Source organism: Gobius niger (assembly GCF_951799975.1).
Source record: "Gobius niger genome assembly, chromosome: 9".
In the NCBI taxonomy this organism is placed as follows: domain Eukaryota; kingdom Metazoa; phylum Chordata; class Actinopteri; order Gobiiformes; family Gobiidae; genus Gobius; species Gobius niger.
Genome location: NC_136860.1, coordinates 20,580,717 through 20,603,790, shown reverse-complemented (window position 1 = coordinate 20,603,790; position 23,074 = coordinate 20,580,717). Strand labels below are relative to the sequence as shown.

Below are 23,074 nucleotides of genomic sequence, written 5' to 3'. Positions count from 1 at the left end.
AAGATATTTTGCATGTTTTTGTGGCACTGTAGATGCTAAAGGTACAAACTTGGCCCTTCAAACAATAATCCACAACCAGCCCAACGTGCAGACCCGCTGTATTACATCCCAATTAGTCATTACGTTGTGAAACTGAGGAAGCATGATAACTGCAGGCTCAAAATGTACTCTGACACAACTAGACATCAACAAGTTTACAGCGAGTCTTGAATGTGATATTAATTTCTTTTGATATAAAGTATAAAGATGTGTAAAAACTGAACATTTTGATGAAATTGTACAATGTTGGCAATACAGCACAGATAGCATTCAAAAGGGCTGCTTGATCAGGAAGAAAGTGCTCTCAACTTCAGGGTTTAATGTCAGAGAAACCAGTATAGGTCTCACTGCAACTGGACGACGTGCTGAGATTTCCAGAGCCACTCCCCTCTGTCAGCAATAATAAGAGTAATTATTCCTGCTATGTTACTGTTCTATGTATTATTAGTATTCTTAAATATAATACCTGAGCTGTTCAAGGACTGGCATGACTTGGACTTTCTGATGAGTGACGAGAGATTTGAAGCAGCAATCCAACCCTCCTTAGATGTGCTTAGATTGCGGACAAACCTATAAAACATAATTCTATTCACAAAACATACATCAGAATCTATTTCAGCACAAATCTTGATATTCATACCACTGTTTATCCTCGCCCTCTCTGATCAGCTGGACCATATCTCCGCTCTTCAAAGACAGATCCTGCGCACCGTCCTTTTCATAGTCAATATTCACAGTGTATTTTCCAACGGACTGTACACCGCATGAAGAATGAATGATTGTGAATGGATCATTATCTTGAATAATATGATTGATTTTCATTCATTTCAAAGAGTCACCTACCAGTTTCTTCCCAGTGTCATCCTCAGTGTCTGAGTTAAGTGGATCTTCTGCACTCGAGTATCCATCATTCTCCTCTGAGGCGTTCAGGGACAAAGACGCCTTGTTCCAGCCTGGAAAATACATAAACAAAGTTACAACAAAGTTATTAACATCTTTACGCTTCTTATAGCGAAATACTGACATTGTGGAAGAAGTAGTTGCGGAAGAGGAAGCTGTAATAAAATCTACTAAGATACAGTGGCCTTTTCAGATCTATTTTAATTATCTTTAATTATGTAGCAGTCTGATACTAAAATGATATTACCGCCGGTAATTTCTTAATTGGTAAAATTTAGAGGACTAATTACTTTAGTCTACACTGATGAGACTACAGTAATTAGAACATTTGAAAGGTTTTTATGCATTTATTTAGTTTTTAATGTTATTGACATATATCGTTTTTAAACATTCATAAAAATGTATGTATCGATCTGCATGATACAGAAAGGTACAGAATCTATATTAGCCTTAGTATCAGGCTTCATCATAGCGACATGGAGGAGTACGTTCTTCCTGAGCCCATTAGGTGCCAATCCACACCTGCACTACAGAAACGCTTCCCAACCACCAACATTTATAAGAGGAGGAAGACTAGATAACCAGAAGAAAAAGCAAAAGAAGAGTGCATTTCCAAGAACCTGCAGAGCCCCCATGCAAATCACAAATGAGGACATAGGCTTCACTGTGGTATTATTCAGGTCTGGGGCCCGTATACCTCTCCATTTAGTGGTTACGATACTATTGGTGCTGAACCACCGGGCTCTGCTCAAGTGAAGGGGAGGGGGACCTGCATCTGAAGCACATGAAAGCAATGCAAACAATCCAGTCATCTCCCTGCAGCGGTTTAAGCTTAAACATGTTGAAAATACACGATGAATGAACTGGTGACCACCTTCAATAGGAGAAAAACTGGAGCCGATTGAGCAGTTCAGCGGGTCATGAACAAGTCTCTTATACTTAGAATATCTTACAGACCACGGTAAAGGCTGCCATGGGGCTCGCAAACTATTCAATTTGATGTTTGATGTGAGCTCTGTTGTACAAGGCTTTTCTATCAAAGAAAAAACATCTTGATCCATCATCTGTACTCGGTTATTTTAGTGTTGAGGAGGTTGAGAACAATAGACTGTTAACAAGCAGTTACCAACAGAGTGAAAATGGTGTTGTTGATACCAATACTCGCTAAACTTGAACAGGTTGAGAATAGCTTTTTAGAATAAAGAAAGGGAGAACCATTTACAAGGTAAACCCCTTATTGCTTTTAACACAAAGAGGAAGTGGCTGGCCAAAAACTGCAGTCATTTTGTTTTTATAATGTAAATTACACTTTATGCAAAGCACATGTGGGAAATCAGCTCAATGGTTGGTACAATGGTTGAATATTTCAATGCTTTAAAATCCACTCACAATAGCAGAACAAACCGAGTTTAATGGTAAGCATTTTTACCTTTGAAGCCAAAAGGTGTGGGGTCACTTTGCCGCTTCGTCTTGTGATCAGGGCTTGGTGGCGATTCTACAAGAGAAATAACAACGTTTTTACCCAAAGCATACATTTTAAATTTTCTAAAACATAAACGTTTAAGAAGGAAAAAGGACGAGGACAGGGGGTGTATCAGCGTCTGTACTAAGTATATCCACGTAGAGTAACACAGACTAACATCAGGAACATGGTCATAACATAATACCTGGTAGTGGGAGGATCATCATGGGCAATGTAAAACTTTTATCATCAGTATCTGTGAAGGGAATCATGCAATGTTTGACCTAAGCATCATAAACTTTTTATGTAATAATATACAGTAGTTTATTCCAAGACTATTACTATTCTAGGGCCTGAAAGTAGCCTGTATTTACCTTTCGGGAGCTTGAGGTTACTAAAGCCCTGTAAAGTAAAGCGCTTTTTAACAACAGCCGCTCTGTCTGATGTAGGATATATGACAGCTTCATCTGAGTAACAGGAAAAACAGAGGGGAAGACAGACACTGAATGGTACGACAGTGAGTTTGCACACATTTAAATTACAAACAAATTGAAATACCATGATACAGTACATTATTAGATTTCAACAAACCTTTTCCAGCTGGTTTTGGTGAAGAACAGTTGGCGTCTGGGCTGCCTGGCTCTGCTTTCCTCTCTTCTCCCTTCTTCCCCGACCTCTGGCCAGTCTTAAAAGGACTGTGGGTTGTAATGTTGAGAATAAATATTGAGAAAAAACATCCAAATAAGAGTATTCTGTTACACACCTGAGGCTCACTGCTGCTCCTGCTACAGGGGGAAACTGGAAAACCGGGTCTGGCGCCCTCTGTTGGCTGGCTGCAGAAAGTAACAACAGCGTAAGACTTTTGTTTTACTCTTTAAACAGAAAAAGGAAGCTCTGAGTACCTCTGCATGCCTCCAGCTGTGTTGTCAGGACTTTTCGGATCTCATTCACCCAAATAGTCTTCACGTCAGCACTGGGGGCCTAACACAATGCCACAATGATATCATTCCAAAACCTCACATTAAATGCCAGACCTGTTATATGAGAGATTCTACCTGCACAATGTAGACTTCTTCTCTGGAGTTGGACCAGATTTCAAACTTCTTGTTGTCTCCCTTAGCATTTTCAGTGAAGCCAATAGCGCTCATCTGTTGAACGTTTTTATTAGATAATAGATAAAAAAATATGTCTATAAGAAACAACCTTTATTGAACAACCTACACTGAGAGACTGTTTGAAGCTGTAGGACGGGGCTTTCTCGTAGCCCTCCCCGTTCTCCTCTCTCCGTTTGCAGAAGAGAAGTGCCTTCTCATGGAGGAAGAGGTGTCTCTGCATGGGCTTAAACCGGGCCAAGTCTTTAACTTTGGCGTGGCCTTTCTTATGCTCTGTCCACACACTAAAGGACCCTTGCATCAGCAGTTTGCCCAGCTCACTCAGATTGCCCTATAAATAATAATACAAAAAATAACAATACATTCGATTTTGTAAGCATCTCAGCATCCCAGTAAATGTTGATTTATTTCACCTCAAATCCTGTGATGGCAATCAGGTGCATGGAGTCGTTAACTGCTTTAAGGATGCCCAAGATGGAGGTAAGAGCGTCCTGTAGGTCTACCGCCCCTTCACAGCCTTTACTGTATTTCAGCATTTCCTGAAATCATTCATACAGTTACACATGAGAATATATAAAATGTAGAAGCAAATTTAGAGTTCCCTGTAATGAGTATTATACCTTCAACAGAAGCTGATATTTGGTAATTCTTTGAACAGGCTTGAGCAGATAGGAATCCAGGCCCAGTTTGTGTTCTAACTTTTTCTGACACTCCTGATAGGATTCAAGAGTAAATGATTGACTCAACCTGTAGAGGGATCAGTAAAACATAAAGGAGCATAATTCTGCTGACCTGGAAAAAGGCACAGTCGGAGCACTGCCGCCAAAGACTTTCAGAGCGAGGCTTGTTGTGACAGTATTTCTCGTAGATTTGTAGGTCAGTCATCTGAAACAAAGTAAACATTAATATTACATAAAATCACACTACAATATCATTTTTTAAAGTACTTACCCGTTCAAGAAAACATCTTCCAACCAACTCTGGACAGTCAGTATACAACTCCAACTCTCTCAGGAAAGTTCTATAAATTACAAAATAAAGTGTGTTATCTAAAAAGATGCAACTGGATTGAGTTGCAGTTATATCAATAATCCAGCAGATGGTGCCCATTCACCTCTTATGGAAGTGATAGATTTCTGGCATGTTGCCAAACAAAATAGCCTTTTTGTTTTGCAGAGGAGCAGGAATTAGGGGGACCATCGCTGGATTGTCCATTTCTGAGGCATATCCCTGTAACATGAAAATACATACATTTGATCAAAATAATAGCACTTCCACATTATGATCAAAGGGAGAAATACCTGCAGAACACAAAGCAGTTCTTCCACATAGGCTCTCTCCGTTTCTAGCAGCTCATTCATCACATGCCTGCAAAAAGGGGAAGGGGAAGTAAGAACATACACCTGACAATAGACCTGCTTTATCAGAGGTGATAGCTGTTTCAGTGAAGGCCATCTGGTGTGTCACTTGGTTATAGATGAAAGCGCGATGAGGCCATTCTTTACCTCCGGAGCACGGCCAAGTTTTCCTCTTCCTCGGACAAAGACGCATGTCGGCTACAACCATCTCCATTCAGCTGCTGGCCATTTCCCTGAAGAAGAAAACATAGATTTTTTCCAAAACAAATAAATAACCCACAAATAAATTAAACTCACAGTTTCACAGATGATAGTAGTGCACAAGTCCCCCTCTGCGATCTTATCCTGCTGCGTTCTGTGGGCTGTGAGTCAGGCAAGTTATTTTTAAAACCTCCTTTTGAAGGTAAGAATCGTTTATGCCAGGACAGAGTTAGTATTAGTACCGGGGGAGGTGAGAGGGGATTTGATGAAAGCCTCTGGTCTTGGGGCGACGGGCTGAACGGGTCTCGTCTGTTTGGTTGCGAGCTTCTTCAAACTCACTGTCCTCTTGTCAAACATCTCCAGCATCGACGTCTGCTTCTGGAAGACCTTTTCCACTTGATCCTTTAGGAAAGAAAGATTGGATAGGCCATTTCATTTTGTATCCACCGCTGTCTCTGTATCTATTTAATGTACTTTCTGAGGAGGTTTTGTGGTTTTTACGTATTCTTGGATAATACAGACATCACTACATTTTTACAGCTGGTTTTAACTCACTGTTTGTTTGTCTTTACATATTTTTTGTTGCCCTGTTATAGCTCTAACACTTACCCTAAACTGCGGGTTAAGAACAGCCTCATATTCAGCCCAAATCCCGCAAAGGTCAGTGAGTTGATTCTGTCCCGAATCGTCTAAGTGGCGTTCAAGTTCTTGCAGTGCAAGCTCCGCCCCCTCATGTAACTGACACTTGTCCACCGGCTGGGACGCTAGCAAGTATATCCCCTCATCGCACCACTTCGACGTCTGCACAAAAGCAAAGATTCATAAGGTATAGCATTAAACAATAAGATAAAAATATATTTATATTACAAAACTCACCCTCTCCAAATGATGATGCAGCTCTAGCGCTTTCAGGAGGTGGTCTTTCTTGGCTTTGAAGCTGCTGGACACATTCTCACAGGCTGATATGAGGTCAGTGCATTTTGGTTGTATGGAGTCTTCAGAATAGTGGGACTTTTGCACCAGCTCCTCTCCTTCACGGGCCAAAGCTGAAGCTCTGTCCAGCACCTCCTGTCGATCAGAATGCTTCATAGTTAGACGTGTATGTATATATCTACCAGAGTCTAGGTTCTCAATTTTATTCAGATCACATACTCTTTACGGGGGAAAAAAGTCATAGTGACGCCTATCTAAACCAGGTCTTTAACTGGACAATAACAGGTCTAAATTTGGTCTGAATCTGGTAAAAAATAACTCAACCAACTCAACATGAGGACAAAACAACATGACTGAATATGTTTAAACAAGGATGTAGGACAAAAAAAGTTAAAACAGAGACAGACCTACCACAGTTTGAGCACCACTATAAATAAAGTAACTATAATAAAGTGAGTTACTTACACAGACAGTCTTCTCGTAGGCGGTGAGTTCACTGTAGATATGGTCCGCATGTGCAGGGCTGATCCCCACTTCAGAAAAGGCTGCCAGCTTCTCTGACACCTGGTTCAGCAGAACCCTCACCTGAAAGAGCAACAACAGAGTCAGTCAAGGCGATAAAAGTCGGTTATTACCAGGAGAGTGTGGACGTTTGAGTTTACCTCTTTGTTGTTGTGCTCGAAGTGACACAGCTGGAGACATTGCTCCAGTTTGGTCTGGTGCCTCAACCAGAACTCGTCAAAAGCCCTCTCTGTCTCATCCAGCTGTGAGAGCAGCCTGGCAGCAGACAAAAGGTATCAGTATATGAATAATATTCATTTGTAACACTGGGGTTGGCTGAGATAAAACAGTTATCAAAGTTAATGTTGCCCAGTTAGCAGAGACAGCTTGTACTCAGTTACATCAACTGAAGTACAAGTATTTGAGTAACTTTTCGAAGAAACTGAACTCATTAGAGTAGTCATATCATTCGCTAGATTTACTTCTACTTGAGTAATATTACAATGAAGTACCTTTACACTTACTTTAGTAAAAAAAAAAGTGAGTACATTTTAAAGATACACGAAACACAAACTACATATTAAAGGCCCTTTAATATGTAGTTTGTGTTTCGTGACACTTTCTCTTCAGAAATATATATTTTTAATACATTTTTATGGTATATTTTATGTTTTTAATTATAATTTTTGTCACAACAGAAACAAAAATCAGAATTTTACGCTCAGTACTCACCTAACTAAGTAACTAAGTAAGATTCTCTCTGAGTACTTTTTACTTTTACTTGAGTATTTATTTGGCTCACTGCTTTTTACTTGTACTTGAGTAAAATTATTTTCAAGTAACGTTAATTTTACTTGAGTAAAGATTGTGGCTGCACCTTTTGTTGCTATAGCCATGTTATAATGCAAACATAGCCAAACATAGTGCTTTGTCATCATAATGCCAACATCCCAAGAGCTAAAAAAAATCGCCCTAAATTGCTGATGTCACTCCTCGGTCTGAGACTTTCCTCCTCTACAAAGCATGCCTCATATCTATCAAAGACTGGCTTTAGCTTTCTATAAACAGCTTAATTTCTCCCTGTGCCAGCTAAGATAAGTAATATGCTGCATTACCTTATAGAGTTTTCCCTACAAATATATATGTACACAGTTCATTTGTAAGTAATAAAACATAAAATATCTAAGTTAAGGTTTTCAAAAGTATTTAAAAGACCTTGATTTAATTGAACTACAGAGTGAAATATAAAACTGTCTTACCTCTGCACAGTGGCCAGGTTCTCCAACTCATCCTGGTTCATGTTGTGGTCAGGGTCCCGGACCACAGGCTCATTGATGCTCTCTAGAAGCTGACTGCCCTGTCCCAAAGCCACCGATAGATCCTCCTACACACAGTGCACAGAAACATTGAAGCACTCATAATTGTGTCATAGACCGCACATACATGTCCATTAGCCTGCACAAACAGAGAGTTCTTGCCTTCATTTGTTCTTTCTTGCTGGTGTGTGTGCTGAGTAAAGTGGCTGTGGCCTGGACTTCATTCGGGAGCTCGGTTTCAGCCAGCTCCATCCCAAACGACTGAAGCATCTGTGCCATCTTCTTCACCATCAATGCAAAGCCCTCAATGGCCTGACGCAAACACAAGCAAGTCATCATCAATTACTCATCTCAAGGGCAGCTCATGTGCTGTCAGATAACAACATTTTAGTTTGTCTCATTAAAGCTTGTTTAAATAAGTAGCAGTTGCCCGTACGGTGCGGTGGGAGATCCACTTCTCATGGCAGTAATCCTGTGTCCCCCCAAGCTCCCGGGTGAGCTGTGAGCGGTCAATGTAGGAATGCAGCTCTGTTACCGAACTCAGCATGACTACCTGTAAACAATCAACAAATCCATGCAGACAGAAAATAATCATATGGATGGATTCACTCATTATACTCAGGGAACAAGAGCTGCACTTACCGGCACTTTCATTTTGAACTCATCTTTGTTCATCTTGAAGAGGATGTCTGACAGTGTCCGCTGCAGGAGTGTAGTCGGCCTCAACACCAGGACAAGCTGGAGGTTCCCAGGGAAAGCGCCCTAAAAGAAGAAATATTATTCACATTTACACTGTGGGATCATTCCATCAGAAGTGAGGCAGGGGAAACAAAGGAATGACAGCATGACAGCTTGAATCTGAATAATACGACCACTGCTTGTGCCTTTGTAATCTAAATGAAATAAATACGTTTAGTGCCAAGAATGACTTTTTCAGTTACTGCATTGTGATAGTTCATTTGCATCAGTAGTATTCTAAAATGAAAAGTCTAACTGAGTATTGTGTGTATTGTGTATATATTGTGTGCACTTTGCTGATAGTTTAAGTAATTTAGTCTCTCGGGGAAATGCATGTCTTAATGCATATCTAATTGGATAATAACCATAATGACTACTTTACATAATGGACTAGACTTCAAGTCTACTTTATTAGCACTTTTCTGTGCAAAACCTGACATTACGTACTAATGCTCCAATGTGTAAAACCTCCTCTAATCTGTACTCTTAATGGAATTAATAAGCCAAACACTATTTGTTTCATTAGCAAAAATAGGATAATGGACACCATCTGAAAGCACAATTATTCAGCTAATTGGCCACTATACTAGACAACTGTGCATTTGGTTCAAATTGAGGAGAGTCCAGGCGAACACTGAGTTTCCTTAATTTAGTACAGTTTATCCGGTGGCTTCTTGTGGTTTCAGCCATAGTCTCATTGTCTGCTCTTTGTTCTTTGTCTGGGGAACTCTGTGCAGACACCAAATAAAGGATAAATGAGTCAAGGGAGGGTTTAGCAACTAGGGCAGTGTCATCACAGACAGAAACCTGCTGTAAAACACTGGCAAATATAAGGAAACATGTACACAGCCCCTTAATGCACAGACACCATGCAAACTATTATAACCCTGTCACTGCAGAGCCTCTGACAGCTTACAAACTGCCAGCTTTCATCATTGTCCATTTAGCAGCACTGCTGAATCACCCCAGCACCAGTTATTATTACAGGGATGAGTGACTGCACTATATTACTGTGCTGTCAGTCTGTAACGCTTCCCTTGTGGGATTAATAAAACCTGATTTAATTTGAAATGAATGAGTGCTTTCGCCATGTCTCTGGGGACCAGAGCTTCAGACAATTATAAAGACAATATGGAGATGTTAGCAAATCTATTTCATCTTCTTCTTCCCCACCTCATTAGTAAATTGAATAAGTACTGTATGTATTGTGTCTAAGAATGTACAGAAAAGAGCCAAACATTTTGCCTAAATGTGATTTTTATGAGAAGATTTGCATTTGCGAATAGGTTTGTGAATGTGATTGATTTGTGTCAGTTGAGATTCAGATAAAAGGGCACAGACTGAAATATGAACTGATAAACTAATCTGAGCATGTGTGGAGAAGTCTCAACACCATAGAGTTAACAAATAACTTACAGGCTTTGAGATTTGGAAATTGAATCACTTGAATTGCAGTTATTCTTATACACAATTTGCTGTATAGATGAAATTTGTATACTGTCAGTTGTGTTTTCCTTAATCTACAGTCTTGCATCTCTTTGTTTGCACACATGGTGAGCTCCAGTAATGATGAAGATTAAGCTTACAGTGTTTCCACATTAACTGCTCCAGCTGGTGTGATTTTGCTCCAACATCTGCTCTTTGTGTTATGAAACAAACACATAACTAACAGGAATGATATAAATGTACAGTAGTAGCCTTAAGCATGAACAACAGGAAAACTTACAGCTATCCGGAGCAGGGTCCCTTTGACGGCTGCCCATTTGTCTTGTCTCCGGTCAATGACAAGGATGAAACCTACTTCTGTGGGGGACAAGCTGCAAGCACAAAGACGTACAACGGCATTCAATACAAACAAACTCAGTATTTCCAGAATCCATTAAAGTCCCGGGCTGAAAGAGAAGGTTTTTGAGTTACTGCCTGGGCAGTGAAATAACCAAGATGCCAAGCTTTTGTCCCTGGCTTTTTGTCATGCCGTTCTTTATCGCCTCAGACAGCTGGTGTGGCTCATAAAAGGATCTGCTGGGACGCACCTCCAGATATATTTGACCCCCCTGATTTTACTAAACAAATAAACACCACGCAATCTGAAAATAATAGCACCTTTAAAACAAAAACATCCTCTTCATTTGTAAGCCTCACCTGCAACACTTCTCTCTTGAGTATCTGTTCGAAAGCAAAGCACCGGACAGACAAAAAGCCCTTCTTCACATAATGAGACGTGAAGCATGCTCTACGATTGTAGTCGCGCATGGAGCCAGGACCATCAAAGCATCAAGACACTGCCCCCATCAGACCTGCTCGTTATTATCCAATCATAACCAAGCATCTGAGAGATCGGCCGCCTATTACACTCTGGTGCAGTGACGAGCAGCTCCGGTATCCAGTCAGTGCGGCTTTGGTATTCGGGGGAGGGGCCGCCTTCAAGGGAGCATGGCAGAGATATTAAAAACACACAAAGGTTCTGACCTGCATGTGCACCTTAATTGTGTATATTAGACCAGCTCCATTTACAGCTGAAGGTGAAATTGCCCACAATGAGAGCTATATCTATATAATAATAAACATCTAATTTTGCTCACCTTCTGTATATTTTAGACCTGAATTGGAAGATCAGGGGATGAACCTGCTTTAGACATCAACATGTTCAGTTCATTCAGCTTTTTCAGACCGTTCAGTGATTTTAAAGAGAGACAAAGATTATAATAAACATGACAACGGTCTTTGTATTATTTCAAAATGAGGTAATTAAGCATAAAATTATAAAAAATATTTAAAAATTACATAGAACAGAACTCTTTTTACATTATTGTGCAGGAAGCTAAAATGATGTCCTCTTACTATGTGGCTTTATTACTTCGTCAAAGTCACGGGTCTCAGATGTAGGACACTGGCTTCTGGTTGGAGGCTATATGCACCCTGTTAGGGGTGTGAGTCCCTCAGGTAGATTTGCCATCTGCCTGTGCAACAGCTTCAGGCGTCACTTTATCATTATGTTATGCATTAGCAGCAATGAAAAAGCTGAGCTAAAATGGTTAGATTAGAAGTGTTTGCATAGATTTACAGTGTTTTGGTGATAAATGTAGACAGTGAGATAAAAACTACAGTCTAAAGCATGCACAGTCTTACTTCTGTCTACCAAATCTACAGGCAGCTTTTGATATCTGTTGACGTTTTTTATGCTGCACAGAACAGACTGTCTAAATGACTAATGGGATACTGCAGTGCACTCCCCAGGACCTCTGCAGAACAGAGTGTGCAGCTAACAAAAGCCAGGGACAACAATGACCATATAGTTAATACATTCATTACGGCTTTTCCCATTTATTAATTTAGGTAAATCCATTAATTCACCTGGGCACGCTGGTCAAGTAGGTGAGTACATTATGGAACTCTCTGTCAGTGATTTCTCCAAATGATGGAAACTCTGGAAACACAATGATGGGGCTGCCATTGTCACCTCTGCCACCTTAAAAACACAAGATAGGATTTAATCAATGCGGTTCGACATGGTGACACACACTGATTTTAGCAGACAGCACAGGGCATCTTTTCTGTCAGTAACCACTAGATGGCACTGTGAGTTACTGTAAGATTGTTCTTTATCAGCTACATGTTTCAAAGTTGACTTATGTTTGGATCAAGCAAAATATGTAAATAATAACTTCAACAAATCACACAATGATTTTCCAAAATAAAAGCTGTAGCTGTTATTGTCTGTACTCTGTCTGAGGCAGTAAATGGTGTCACTTCCACTTCTGTTTACTCTGGTCAAACATACTGTACACAAACCCGTACTAAGCCCTCTTTGTGAAACAGCTGTCGGCACCACAGTCAGAATATCAATCTCTCTTTCTCCTCCTTTTGTTGCTATAGAAACAGCAAGTGCACTGTCATGCTTCAGCCTCTGATCTGCGGCTGCAAAATGGGGTCCACCTAAGCTGCAGCTCCAAAGTCCGTTACAGCACTAAAATGTACTATTATGTTTCAGATAAATGAAAAAACAGACACTTAAGCATATATGCTCTCCATATACAAAACAAACACAGACAAACCAGCAGGGTCACCTGAGAGGAAGGCAAATCTCTTTCTGAGGTCAGGAGTGATGTCTGCAGCTCGGAGCGGACTACTGTCCAGTTGCATGATTTCATCTGAAAAACAAAGACATTTCAGGGTTAGACACACAAGTGTCAAACTAAACTGTCTGCATCTCGATAGATTATGGATTTTTTCATCTTCTGATGCAACAATATATTTTCATTTTTAGGACAATTTGCTGTTTTTCTTTCAAAATTAAAATAACCTTCTTTTTCAAAACACCTGATTTACCCACAGTCCCACACACACATACACTACACACAGTCATAAGCTTTTGCTTCAGCCTACTCCTTTTGAGCAAAATGTATGCTCAAATAAATAAATAAATAAATAAACAGTATAATAATAACAATAACAACTAGAAATGCAATGGCTGCGCCATTGCGATTGACTGCGGAATTGCGGGAAGCGAATGCAGAAATTGTATAAACTGTTCAAATTGCATAAATTGCTTAATTTGCATAATCTAATTTGCATAAACTGTATAAACTGCATAAAATGTCATGCTGCACAAACTGTATTCACCTTATTCCGCCCCGCCCACTTTTGCCACTTTTTGCTTTTGTGAGGACTGGCACTTCCGTTGTCCAGACACTTCCGGTCGAGCGCGAAGCCCGTTCATTTAAACAGAGAACGAGGGAAAATATTCTCCGCTCAAATCTGATGTTTAGTCGATTGATTTGTGTAAAATGTTCAATGTTCATTTGCACCGACATGTCGACACTGCACCGTTTCTCAATGCGGCCGAAAAACGGCTTTGTTTTCGTGTAGTCACTGATATTATGTGGACTTCTCCTGTCCCATGTTAACACATAGGAGAAAAGGGGCGGGCACAATTCATGGCGCCGCCCACGCGAGGCTCCGGAATAAGGTGAATAAACTGCATAAAGTGGCAAAATGCATGAATGGGTTAATTTGCATAAATTATGTAAATTGCATAAGCTCTTTAAAATTCATAAATCCTAAATTGCATAAACTCTTAAGTTGCATAAACGGTTTGAAATGCATAAACTGGTTAAATCCCATAAAGTGGTGAATTTGCATAAATTATTAATATTGGTAAATGGTCTCAACTTATATAGCGCTTTTCCATCTACATTAGGCACTCAAAGCGCTTTACAGCAAGGATCCACTCACCCATTCATACTCTCATTCATACACCAATGTACGCAGACACTGGGGGCAATGTGGGTGAAGTGTCTTGCCCAAGGACACAACGACAATGTGCACTTTCAGGAGGTGGGATTCGAACCCCTGACCTTCCGATCATGAGACGACCCTCTCTACCATCTGTGCCACTGTCGCCCCTTCACAGTTTATTGCACAAACTGTTCAAATTGCATAAACTGTTTAAATAATCTGTTTTGTGTAAAGTGGTAAAATGCATAAATGGATTAATTTGCATAAATTGTGTAAATTGCATAAACTCTTTAAAATTCAAAAGTCCTAAATGGCATAAACTCGTCAGTTGCATAAACGCTTTAAAACTAATTAACTGGTTAAATTCCATAAAGTGGTTACTTTGCATAAATTATTAATATTGCATAAACTTTTTAAATTACATAAACTGGTCAAACTGTTGAAATGGCCTCAGTGCTTGATTGGCAGAAGCTGCACAAATGGCTGAAAGGCCTGGAGTCTCCCCATTGGCTGGATTCCCCCATACACACCAATGCAAAAATTTCAAACTCCCAATTTTTTCTCAAAACCCACAAGTTGCAGAAGCTGAACATTCACAAAGTGCAGAAATTGCAGAAAATGCAGAAAAAAGTGCAGAAAAGCATGGATTTGCGGAAGCCCCATTATAAGTCAATGGCAAAATTCGCCGACATTTTGGCCGATTGCGGAAAAAACGTAAGTTGCAGAAGTCCCAAAAGTAATAGCAGCATTCTCCTCAACATGCGGAACATTTTGATGCATAACTTGCATAAATTGCACAAAGCATGAAAGTGGTAAGCAACTATTGTAGCCACAGCTGCCCTGGGGTAGACTGACGGAAGCAAGGCTACCAGTCTGTGACATCGGCCCCTCTGACCACCACCAACCACTCACTCACAGAATACATTCATTCTGGCCTATTGTACATGTTTTTAGTGGTAGGGTTAACTGGAGTACCCGGAGGAAACCTACGCAGACACAGGGAGAACATGCAAACTCCACACATACCGTGCCCTACTCAAACTGTACAGTAGATAAAGACAGCAAATTTTTCCGGAAATCAATGCAAATATTTGTTTTTACCGTCTTCCGCCAACTAAAATAAATTCTGATGAACAAATCAACACATTATCATACAATCAACAAAAGCTTTAAAGCTTGGACCTGTTGACATCAGGCAAAGCCATGACTCCAGAGCAATCTACTGTAGCCTCATTGTGACAGCAGTAATAGTCCCAGAGTCTCTTCTTCTTTCCTTGTGATAAGTTGGATGTTGCCTTTCAAACTCTCCTATTCTGCTCTGGCTCTTCTTTTGATCCAAGTTAAACAAACCCAACATTGAACAGTGACTATTGTAAAGTCTGGTAAAGTGATCAGGTGACTTGGCCTTAGCCTATCATCACACACGTACTCAAACACACAGCATGAAAACTTAGGATTCAAGCTTCAAACTAGTGGGACATGTTTGTCTACTTCTTAATCTTTAAAACAAACATACAAATTTGTTTACAATTCGTTTTTGTCATATAAAAAAAGAGAAAGGTAAACATAGTCCCAAATGTAAACTTCAGACCACTACAAAAGCATGTATGTTTAAAAAAAATAAAAAAAGAATAAAAATTGGATATTCTTTTTCCTAAATTGTGGTGAGGACTGGGACTACCCATGATTGTTAAGAGGAACTATATAAATACACCTCCTCATATCTCTTAACGTTACCTGAAGCAAGGGTGTGCAAAACCACCACAAGCCCGGCATGTGCATCAGACAGAGACGAATGAGTATTTTTGTGATTCTTGTAACCTGCCAGAGGATTGCGGCTTGGCTGGTAAAGGTCAATTATTGCCCCGGGAGCTTGGTCACAAAGCTCCAGTGGACAGTCCATCTGCCGAGCGCTCACAGGCACGCTCCCAACCGACTCAAGTTCACACGGGGAACAGCAGTCTCCCCTTTCCAAACAGCCACGCCTCGCCCCCAGCTACTCCCACACGTATCAGCCGCCGCCCGCCAAGACCTGCACTTTGTTACCAAAAGACAGCGATTCTGTTACTGAGAAATCCCCCGTTAAGAAGTCAGATTTCGGTTTCAGTCACTTTAAGCCTACAAACATTTCCCAGATTTCCTTTTACTGTTGTCTTGTGGTGCTCTCTCTGTCTACTTTGCACTTGTCGCCCCCTCAGGCAGTCTGCGCAGAAACACATGATGCCGCTGTAAGTCACACAATAGGGCAATTTGGTGAAACCGTTACAATATCTCAACCTCCTCAGCTGTTTTTGACGCATCATCCAGTATCGGTGACGCAACAGAAATGCTTGGTTCTTAATCACAAGTTTTTTCAGTTAGGACATTTCTAATTTTTCTTTCTAAATCGCTGACACTAAAAAGACAAGACGACGCCTACACTGACACAAGGACAACATGCAAACTCCCCATGTGTTACGCTAAACGGATATGAGTACATTTGAAAAGTAGACCAAGCAATCCATCATGTAGAAGGAGAAAAATACGGAGAAACAGTTTGAAACAGTACTGACAGAGGAAACATGAATTAACCTCTTAACCCCCACCTGAACCGAGCACATTTTCTCCAGTTTGGCTTTACTGAAATCTAAAAGCTTCTTGAAAAAACAAGTGCCATAATAGTGACAAAATAGTGACAAAAACGTGACCAAAGAATGACAGTAAAGTGACAAAAATGTGACGAAAAAGTCACAATAAGTTTTGAAGGTCTTAGCTTTCATATGGGGCGTTATATTGACCTATAGGCTGTAAGCTTTTAGATTTGGGCAAAACTGAATTGGAGAAAATACACTTAGTTAAGGCATGGGAAAAGAGGTTAACCAACAAAATCTGATATTTCTTTTGACTGTGAGTAAATAAAACTAATATTTCTTCAGATATGAATCAAGAAATACAATCTTTCATTTATTTTTACAAGTTCAACACAAAGGTTCAGTCACTTAAAGCTGTGGTACCTGTTTTTCCCTGTTCAAAATGTGAAATGTTTAGTTTGGCACAAACTCATTTCTAGCTCTCACAATCCCTCCAGCACACCCAAATTGTTCAAGCAAATTCATTATCTAGATTTAGATTCTCCCCTCCTGGAACCGCCAACTTAACGTGGTGGAGGGGTTTGAGCATCCGAATGATCCTGAGATCTCTGTTGTCGGGGCTTCGTCTCCCAGGGCAAACAGGTCCTAGGTGACGGGTCAGACAAATAGCGGTTCAGAAGCCCCTTATGAGAGACCAACAGGCCTGGGTTAGAACCACAAGGCCGTCCTTCCGTGGACTCACCACCTACAGGAGAAGCCATAAGGGGCTGGTGCAATGTGATCTGGGAAGCTGCAACAGCTGCCCCCACGACCCAGCATCGGACAAGTGGAAGAAAATGGATGGATAGATTTAGATTCTACTTCTATCTTCCATCGCTCAATAAAGAAAATGAGGTGAAGACAATGCAACAAGGTCTGTTTTGTTGCTGTGCTCGACCACAAAAAAAAACTCAAGTACTCCAGGTATAATGATTTACTCACAGTGGAAAGAGTAACGTAATATTTTAGTCAAATACGAGCACAGATGCTTAAAAATAATGCAACTCAAGTAAAAAGTAAAAAGTACTGCATCACAGCGAACAGCCTGGGACGTCCTCGCAATAAACAGCGTCACCAAATCCGCACGTGCCTCTCGATTGCCTTCGTAAACATGGTCCTGCGTGAAACACCTGCTGCTTTGGACACTAATGTTCTTTAAGGGGCTTAACACTGGGGATTAGAGTGCACTCACGCTCATGTTCGGGGGCAACGAGTCAAACATTACTGGGTCACTGTCACACACCTGGGCCTCGGCCACTACTGACACAGATGACGCACAAGACGAGCAACAGGTTCTTTTGCCTTTGATGGCCGGTTAGTGAGTTTCAAGATGCTGTGCTAACTTGTAAATATATAATCATATGTAGCACACTGGTAATTACTTACTGAGAATTTAGAAGAAGATCTTTTATTTATATAGCGCCTTTCACAGACATGGTCACAAAGCGCTTTAGATGAGACAATTGTACAATCACTCCATACCTGGTGGTGTAAACTACGTTTGTAGCTTCGGTTTCCCCTGGGGGAGACTGTCAGAAGCGCTTTCGCGACTACACACGTCTGCGCCAACGGACCCTCTGACACCACCATACATTCACTCACACACATCATTCATCCTGGCCTATTGTGCATGTTTTTAGTGGCAGTGGTAGGGGAAACCGGAGTGCCCGGAGGAACCCTACGCAGACACGGGGAGAACATGCAAACTCCACACAGAAAGGCCCCGTTCCAGGTGGGAATTGAACCCGGACCTTCTAGCTGTGAAGCGAGAGCACTAACCGCTGCGCTACCGTGCCGCTGCTAATTTACAATAGCAGGTTTGATGTCTTAGTTTAAGTTTAAGTTATATTAAGAAAAGAAAAACAACAACAACATCATACAAAAATATGCAAAGCCAGGAAAAACTACTTCTTTACTTTGAGTTAAGTCTATTATATCCAGTCATGCGCACTTTAACAGGACAAATAGAGCCCAATAACATGTCAATAACAGTGGGGGAGGGCTCCAAAAAGACAGGGGCTTAAAGTCATGGTCATGTGAGGAAGAGCGAGGGTTTAGGGGGGGAAAAAACAGGCTTCAATAACAATAACATTATCACAAGTTTGTCTGATGCTGCTGTGACGTAACTGAAAATACATGAAGGCTAAACACGTGGATACAATTTTGGAAATATCAGAATACACTTCCATATTTACTCTCATCTTGTCTCTTTTCAGAAACATTATTTTTTCTGGTGCAATTCTAAGCAGGTTAATGTACTCCGCAAAATAATAAACTCTATACGCTGTGCGCTGTTTTAACATTGCTGCAGGATGAGTAGCAACATATCAGTGTCTCACATACAGTAAATGTAACTAACTACCCAATCCCAAGTCAGAAGGTCTGCTACCGATCAAAATAGTGGTTCCTAATGTACCGCAATTTCTATTACACTGGTATACTCTATGTATAATTTGGCCAGAAGCTGAAGATAGCTCGTGATAAGAAGATGATTTGCATAGCACAACGCTCCTAACAACAAAAGCATTGAGAAGGAAAGTCAGGTGTTGTCTGGTGATGTTTTTATATCTACGTAACAAAATGTCACAGCACGTTTGAAAGATGGGCCATGTAAAGGTAGGTAATACTGAGAAGAAAGCTATGTTATTTTTTTTGTTTGGCTTCTAATTGCCAATATACTCCTTTCATTCCTTTAAACCAGTGTTTCTCAACAGGTTTCAAGCTTGGGACCCACCTTCAACCTCAAAATCATGAACCAAACGAAAATGTTTATATAAATTTCAGCCGTGTTTTCTCAGTTAGCTGCTATATTGACTCAAACATTGACAATACATTGCCCAACTCTCCGGTGACGGTTTGGCAAACTCGGTAGTTAAGTCAGGGTTAACACATGCTCTTATCAAAGGTATGCAAAGTAATGATCCAGGAAGAGACATAATAGAATGAAGCATATACATAACTGTAACGTACCACAGAGCAGCCAGTGGCAGCAGCGGGAAAACCTGTAGTACCTCATCACCTCCTGCATAGAGATCCTCACGTGAGTGCCCCTCGCCTCCACCGGCCGTAAACAAACCTCAAGTGTCCTCTCTATGTCTCTGGCCTGTTCGCTTTGATCACACGCGTTTAATGATGCTGAACTGGAGTCTGCTTGCCTTTCCCCTGTCCCTGCCTCTCCACGGAAAAGCACGGAATCGATCGACTCTGTCTCCTCTCTTTTGGCGTCGTCTTTGTGTTCTTCCAGTCCTGAATCCAAGCAAACCCCAGAGTCCAGCTCAGCCTCCTCCTCCGTGAAGAAGTCCGACGCGTCTTCCGCTCCCATCGCGCAAACAGTGTCCTGCTCACTCATGTAACGCTTGCAGATTTGTCACAGTGGCATCGCGGTAGCCCTCCCGTCATCCGCTGTGCCTCTCACTAAATGCAAAGGCTTTATTTCTCCCAAACTCATGTTACCTTCACCTGCAACAAAGGCATCAGTGTAACATTTGCACTCCGCCTACTTCCCACAGTTACCCCACCCCTGTAGAGGAGCTACCTGAACCCTCTCACTACAATAACCCAGGTAGTTTGTGGAAAAACCTCCAGTTACAAAGCGATGCAATGTAGGTTAATGTTAAGAGAAGTTATTGCTGTTCCGATGATAACTTCTGTAACCTGTAATCACAATGCAAAACTTCCCACAGTACCTTACAACAAAAGACTTAAGTACAAAGCCCCCTTTCTGGGCTTTGTACCCATTCACACACTGTAGTCATTCAAGCCCCTCTTCTTGGTCGGGACACTCAAAAGACCCTATTATTAAAGACAAGTGAAAGGCCTGATTCTAATGTTATCCCAGAAAGACGACACTGTTTCTTAGGACAGGCCAATTATGATTCACTGTCACTCGCTTCAGAGGGTCAGAGGTTATCCAGCTGTGGTCGGGAGCCAACGGACCATCAGAGGTACCTGCATTTCTATTGTGATATTAGGTGACACAATAAGCATATGGCAACAAGCAAGATAGGGCTTCTTTCATCTAACAACAATCAACCCATTTCTGCAAAATTGTTTGAAACAAAAAACAATGACAACTCTTAAATGATCATAATTTTGTTAAATTTTAGTCCGATTTTGTATTTCTTAAGTGTTTGTTTATGACTAATTGTTCACATGTAATGAAGCGTGATGTGTTGAAATGGTCAAAATATCACCAAAACTATCCTTATCACAATTTTTAAAACAGTTATTGAATGTAAGGCAGTTCTCATTGTCCAAGTTCAGCTTAGATGGGAGTGTTTGTAAATTATGTGTACACTTTTACCAAATTTTCTCCCAACTGAGTCCTGGTTTTGCTTGGGTTCAGCCCTGTTTTTTCACACAAGTTAGTCCAGTGTTCATTGAGTCTGACTTGTAAGAAAGAGCCGTTCAATGTTGGTTTTACGACTAAGGGCACACTTGAGGTTATCAGCTCGGCAAACTCTGACAGACATTAACCAAACCCATTAGGTTACGTGATGCAAGTCAAATGGTTAACCGAAAGCAAAGACTGTCTGTCTAAAGTGCTAGTCTGCTCCACATGATTTATGGCAGTTTTTGCAAGGTCAGTGAGTCGAGGCGGGGGAGCTCCAGTGCATCTGCGGCACCAGAGTTAGTTACTGCAGTAATGAGGCTGGTGATGTACAATAACCAGAGAAATGCCTTTTGCAAAGAAATAGAAATTGCCATGAAAATCAAACAATGAACTAATTAAATTACTTGAATGCACAAGTCCCAGATTAATATGTTTTGACAGATTTTCCCAATATCATGCAGAACATTCTCTCAAAAACAGACTTGAAGATACAAACACTAATGACTTTAACAGTCTTCACTTCAAGCCCACCAGAGGTAAAGCATTTTAAAGCTACAGTGTGTCAACAAAGCGGTCAACTCGCACTCTGCCCAAACTGTGTCCCAAGACTCACATGACTTGAGTGGCACCATTGGAATCCCTCTGTCCCATGTAGACGCCCTCGTCCTGCGTTTTCTCCCCATCTTTCTCTGACAGCAAACACCCGGGAATGTGTTTCTTAAAACATTTCAAGGTCTCTCTGCTCTACGGTTGACTGGCCAACTCAGCAGCTTTGATCAGCACTTTGTACACCCTCGAACAGGCTTCTTCACTGCCGGGGTGCTACAGTGTGTGCTGTGCTGCAACCTCCAATCAGCAGAAGTTTCAGCAAAGGAAAATCACAGTGCTGTGGCCAGAATGTCGGAGGCATCTGTTAAAGAAGTATAAGCATGCATTCCTCAACGCAGCAAACCAGTGATGAGAGGAGAGGAAAGCCCCAAAGGAAACAGTGTACAAGGCTCTGGGCATCGAGCCGCGTGCAAACACAGTCATAGCTATCACAAAGAAGAAACGTCCTTACAAGTAGAGCGCTCAATATTACGGAAATACAAAAAACTTGACTATTTTTAAACAATTTATCAAAGAAAGATGCAGGGTACTTTCAGCCCTATCATTTCATGGACAAAATATGCTCATACAACAGTCCAAAATGTGCTCTCACAGCAGTCCAGAATTTCTAACTTATAGACATTTTTAACACCATTTATTTGCATGTAATGACAAAAGTTTGTACTTTTGTATCTTTTGTATCTCAACAGCGATCCTTGCAATCTCACACAAAACTAGTTATGATTTCATTTGACCATTGCTGTCCTTTGTGAACTTGCAGAAAATAATAAAAACATTGAGAATGTACATTTTTACACCCTACAAATGCTGCAGTATGGCACTGACTACACACACCAGCTTGATTTTCAAAAGTTTTTCACTATAACTTTGCTTCCTCACAATACTTAACAACTGTGCCATTTCTCTATGTCTCCTAGTCTTACCATCCCACTCTCTCCAGGAGTTCTTGCGGCTGTCGGGGAAAGGATTGGCCAGTCCTGAAATGTCCAGGTTCTGGATGATCTGACTGAGGCGGTTCATGATGCGGCAGGACGCCTCTCCTCCCTCCCGCAGAATCTCATGCAGAGACATGAGGGCAGCGGTCTGAAACGCACAACTCGGTCATCCAGGGGGGGGAGAAAAAAAAAATTGCTGGACCCGCAATACTCCGCAGTGCACTAACAGCCTCCCAGCGTTGCCCACATGCTCTCATCCTCCGAGGGGACGCCTGCATTGGTAACGGCACGAGACCAACGTCCTTCCCAAAGACCCATTTAGGACGCAGTAGAGAGCACTCCGGACATTTATAGAAACGGCTGAGTCATGGTCTCCAATAGCCCTCAAAAAAAGCAATACACTTCACACCAGAGGCCACACAGTGAAACCAATGGTGTAGCCTCTAACACAAAGTAGCAGCGGCGCATTAGAGAAGGTCCTGAGGTAAGTACAAGGAGAAGGGGGAGGGATGGGGGCCAGCCGGTGGTGCACAAATCCCCTTCTGCTGCTCTGGCTAATTATATTCCACAACTTGTTAACAAATCTACTTTACGCGGCGCTACATGTGTGATCTCTAAAAAGTTTTGAAATTAAATGTCACGTATTGGTTTGCAAATGGCTCAAAATGTACAGGTCTTAAATCTGAATGTTTGTACAAAAGTTTAGTCTTGAATTGTCATGACCAAATAAGGCACAGTGGGATAGCTAGTTTCTAACGTAAAACAATATTTGAAGAGTTTTTCTTACTTT

At 41.1% G+C, this 23,074-nt stretch overlaps 1 protein-coding gene across 1 annotated transcript; it reads right to left on the bottom strand.

Annotated features, from left to right (window-relative positions):
- mcf2lb (mcf.2 cell line derived transforming sequence-like b) lies at window positions 1-22,729 on the bottom strand. Its single transcript, XM_079562445.1, has 33 exons — window positions 22,273-22,729; window positions 12,628-12,711; window positions 11,915-12,029; window positions 10,287-10,377; window positions 8,465-8,584; window positions 8,259-8,375; window positions 7,985-8,134; window positions 7,766-7,890; window positions 6,668-6,782; window positions 6,471-6,590; window positions 5,949-6,140; window positions 5,682-5,873; window positions 5,315-5,474; window positions 5,169-5,233; window positions 5,019-5,104; window positions 4,815-4,881; window positions 4,628-4,743; window positions 4,465-4,534; window positions 4,306-4,398; window positions 4,134-4,226; window positions 3,927-4,052; window positions 3,623-3,844; window positions 3,457-3,549; window positions 3,304-3,382; window positions 3,165-3,234; window positions 2,993-3,096; window positions 2,776-2,868; window positions 2,607-2,657; window positions 2,369-2,434; window positions 883-992; window positions 680-792; window positions 506-609; window positions 1-429 (listed from the first exon to the last, which is right to left on the bottom strand). Exons 1-33 carry the CDS (start codon window positions 22,418-22,420, stop codon window positions 350-352), a joined length of 3,630 nt encoding a protein of 1,209 aa, XP_079418571.1. The 5' UTR covers window positions 22,421-22,729; the 3' UTR covers window positions 1-349.
- Between the last annotated feature and the right edge of the window lie 345 nt (window positions 22,730-23,074).

Excerpts from the sequence above, each read along its gene's own strand:
- mcf2lb (XM_079562445.1), bottom strand. The coding sequence starts at position 22,420 with ATGTCTCTGCATGAGATTCTGCGGGAGGGAGGAGAGGCGTCCTGCCGC. Across the intron at positions 7,891-7,984 it reads GCAAGAAAGAACAAATGAAG|GAGGATCTATCGGTGGCTTT; the intron begins GCAAGAACTCTC and ends CACTGTGTGTAG. Across the intron at positions 4,535-4,627 it reads ATCTATCACTTCCATAAGAG|AACTTTCCTGAGAGAGTTGG; the intron begins GTGAATGGGCAC and ends TGTAATTTATAG.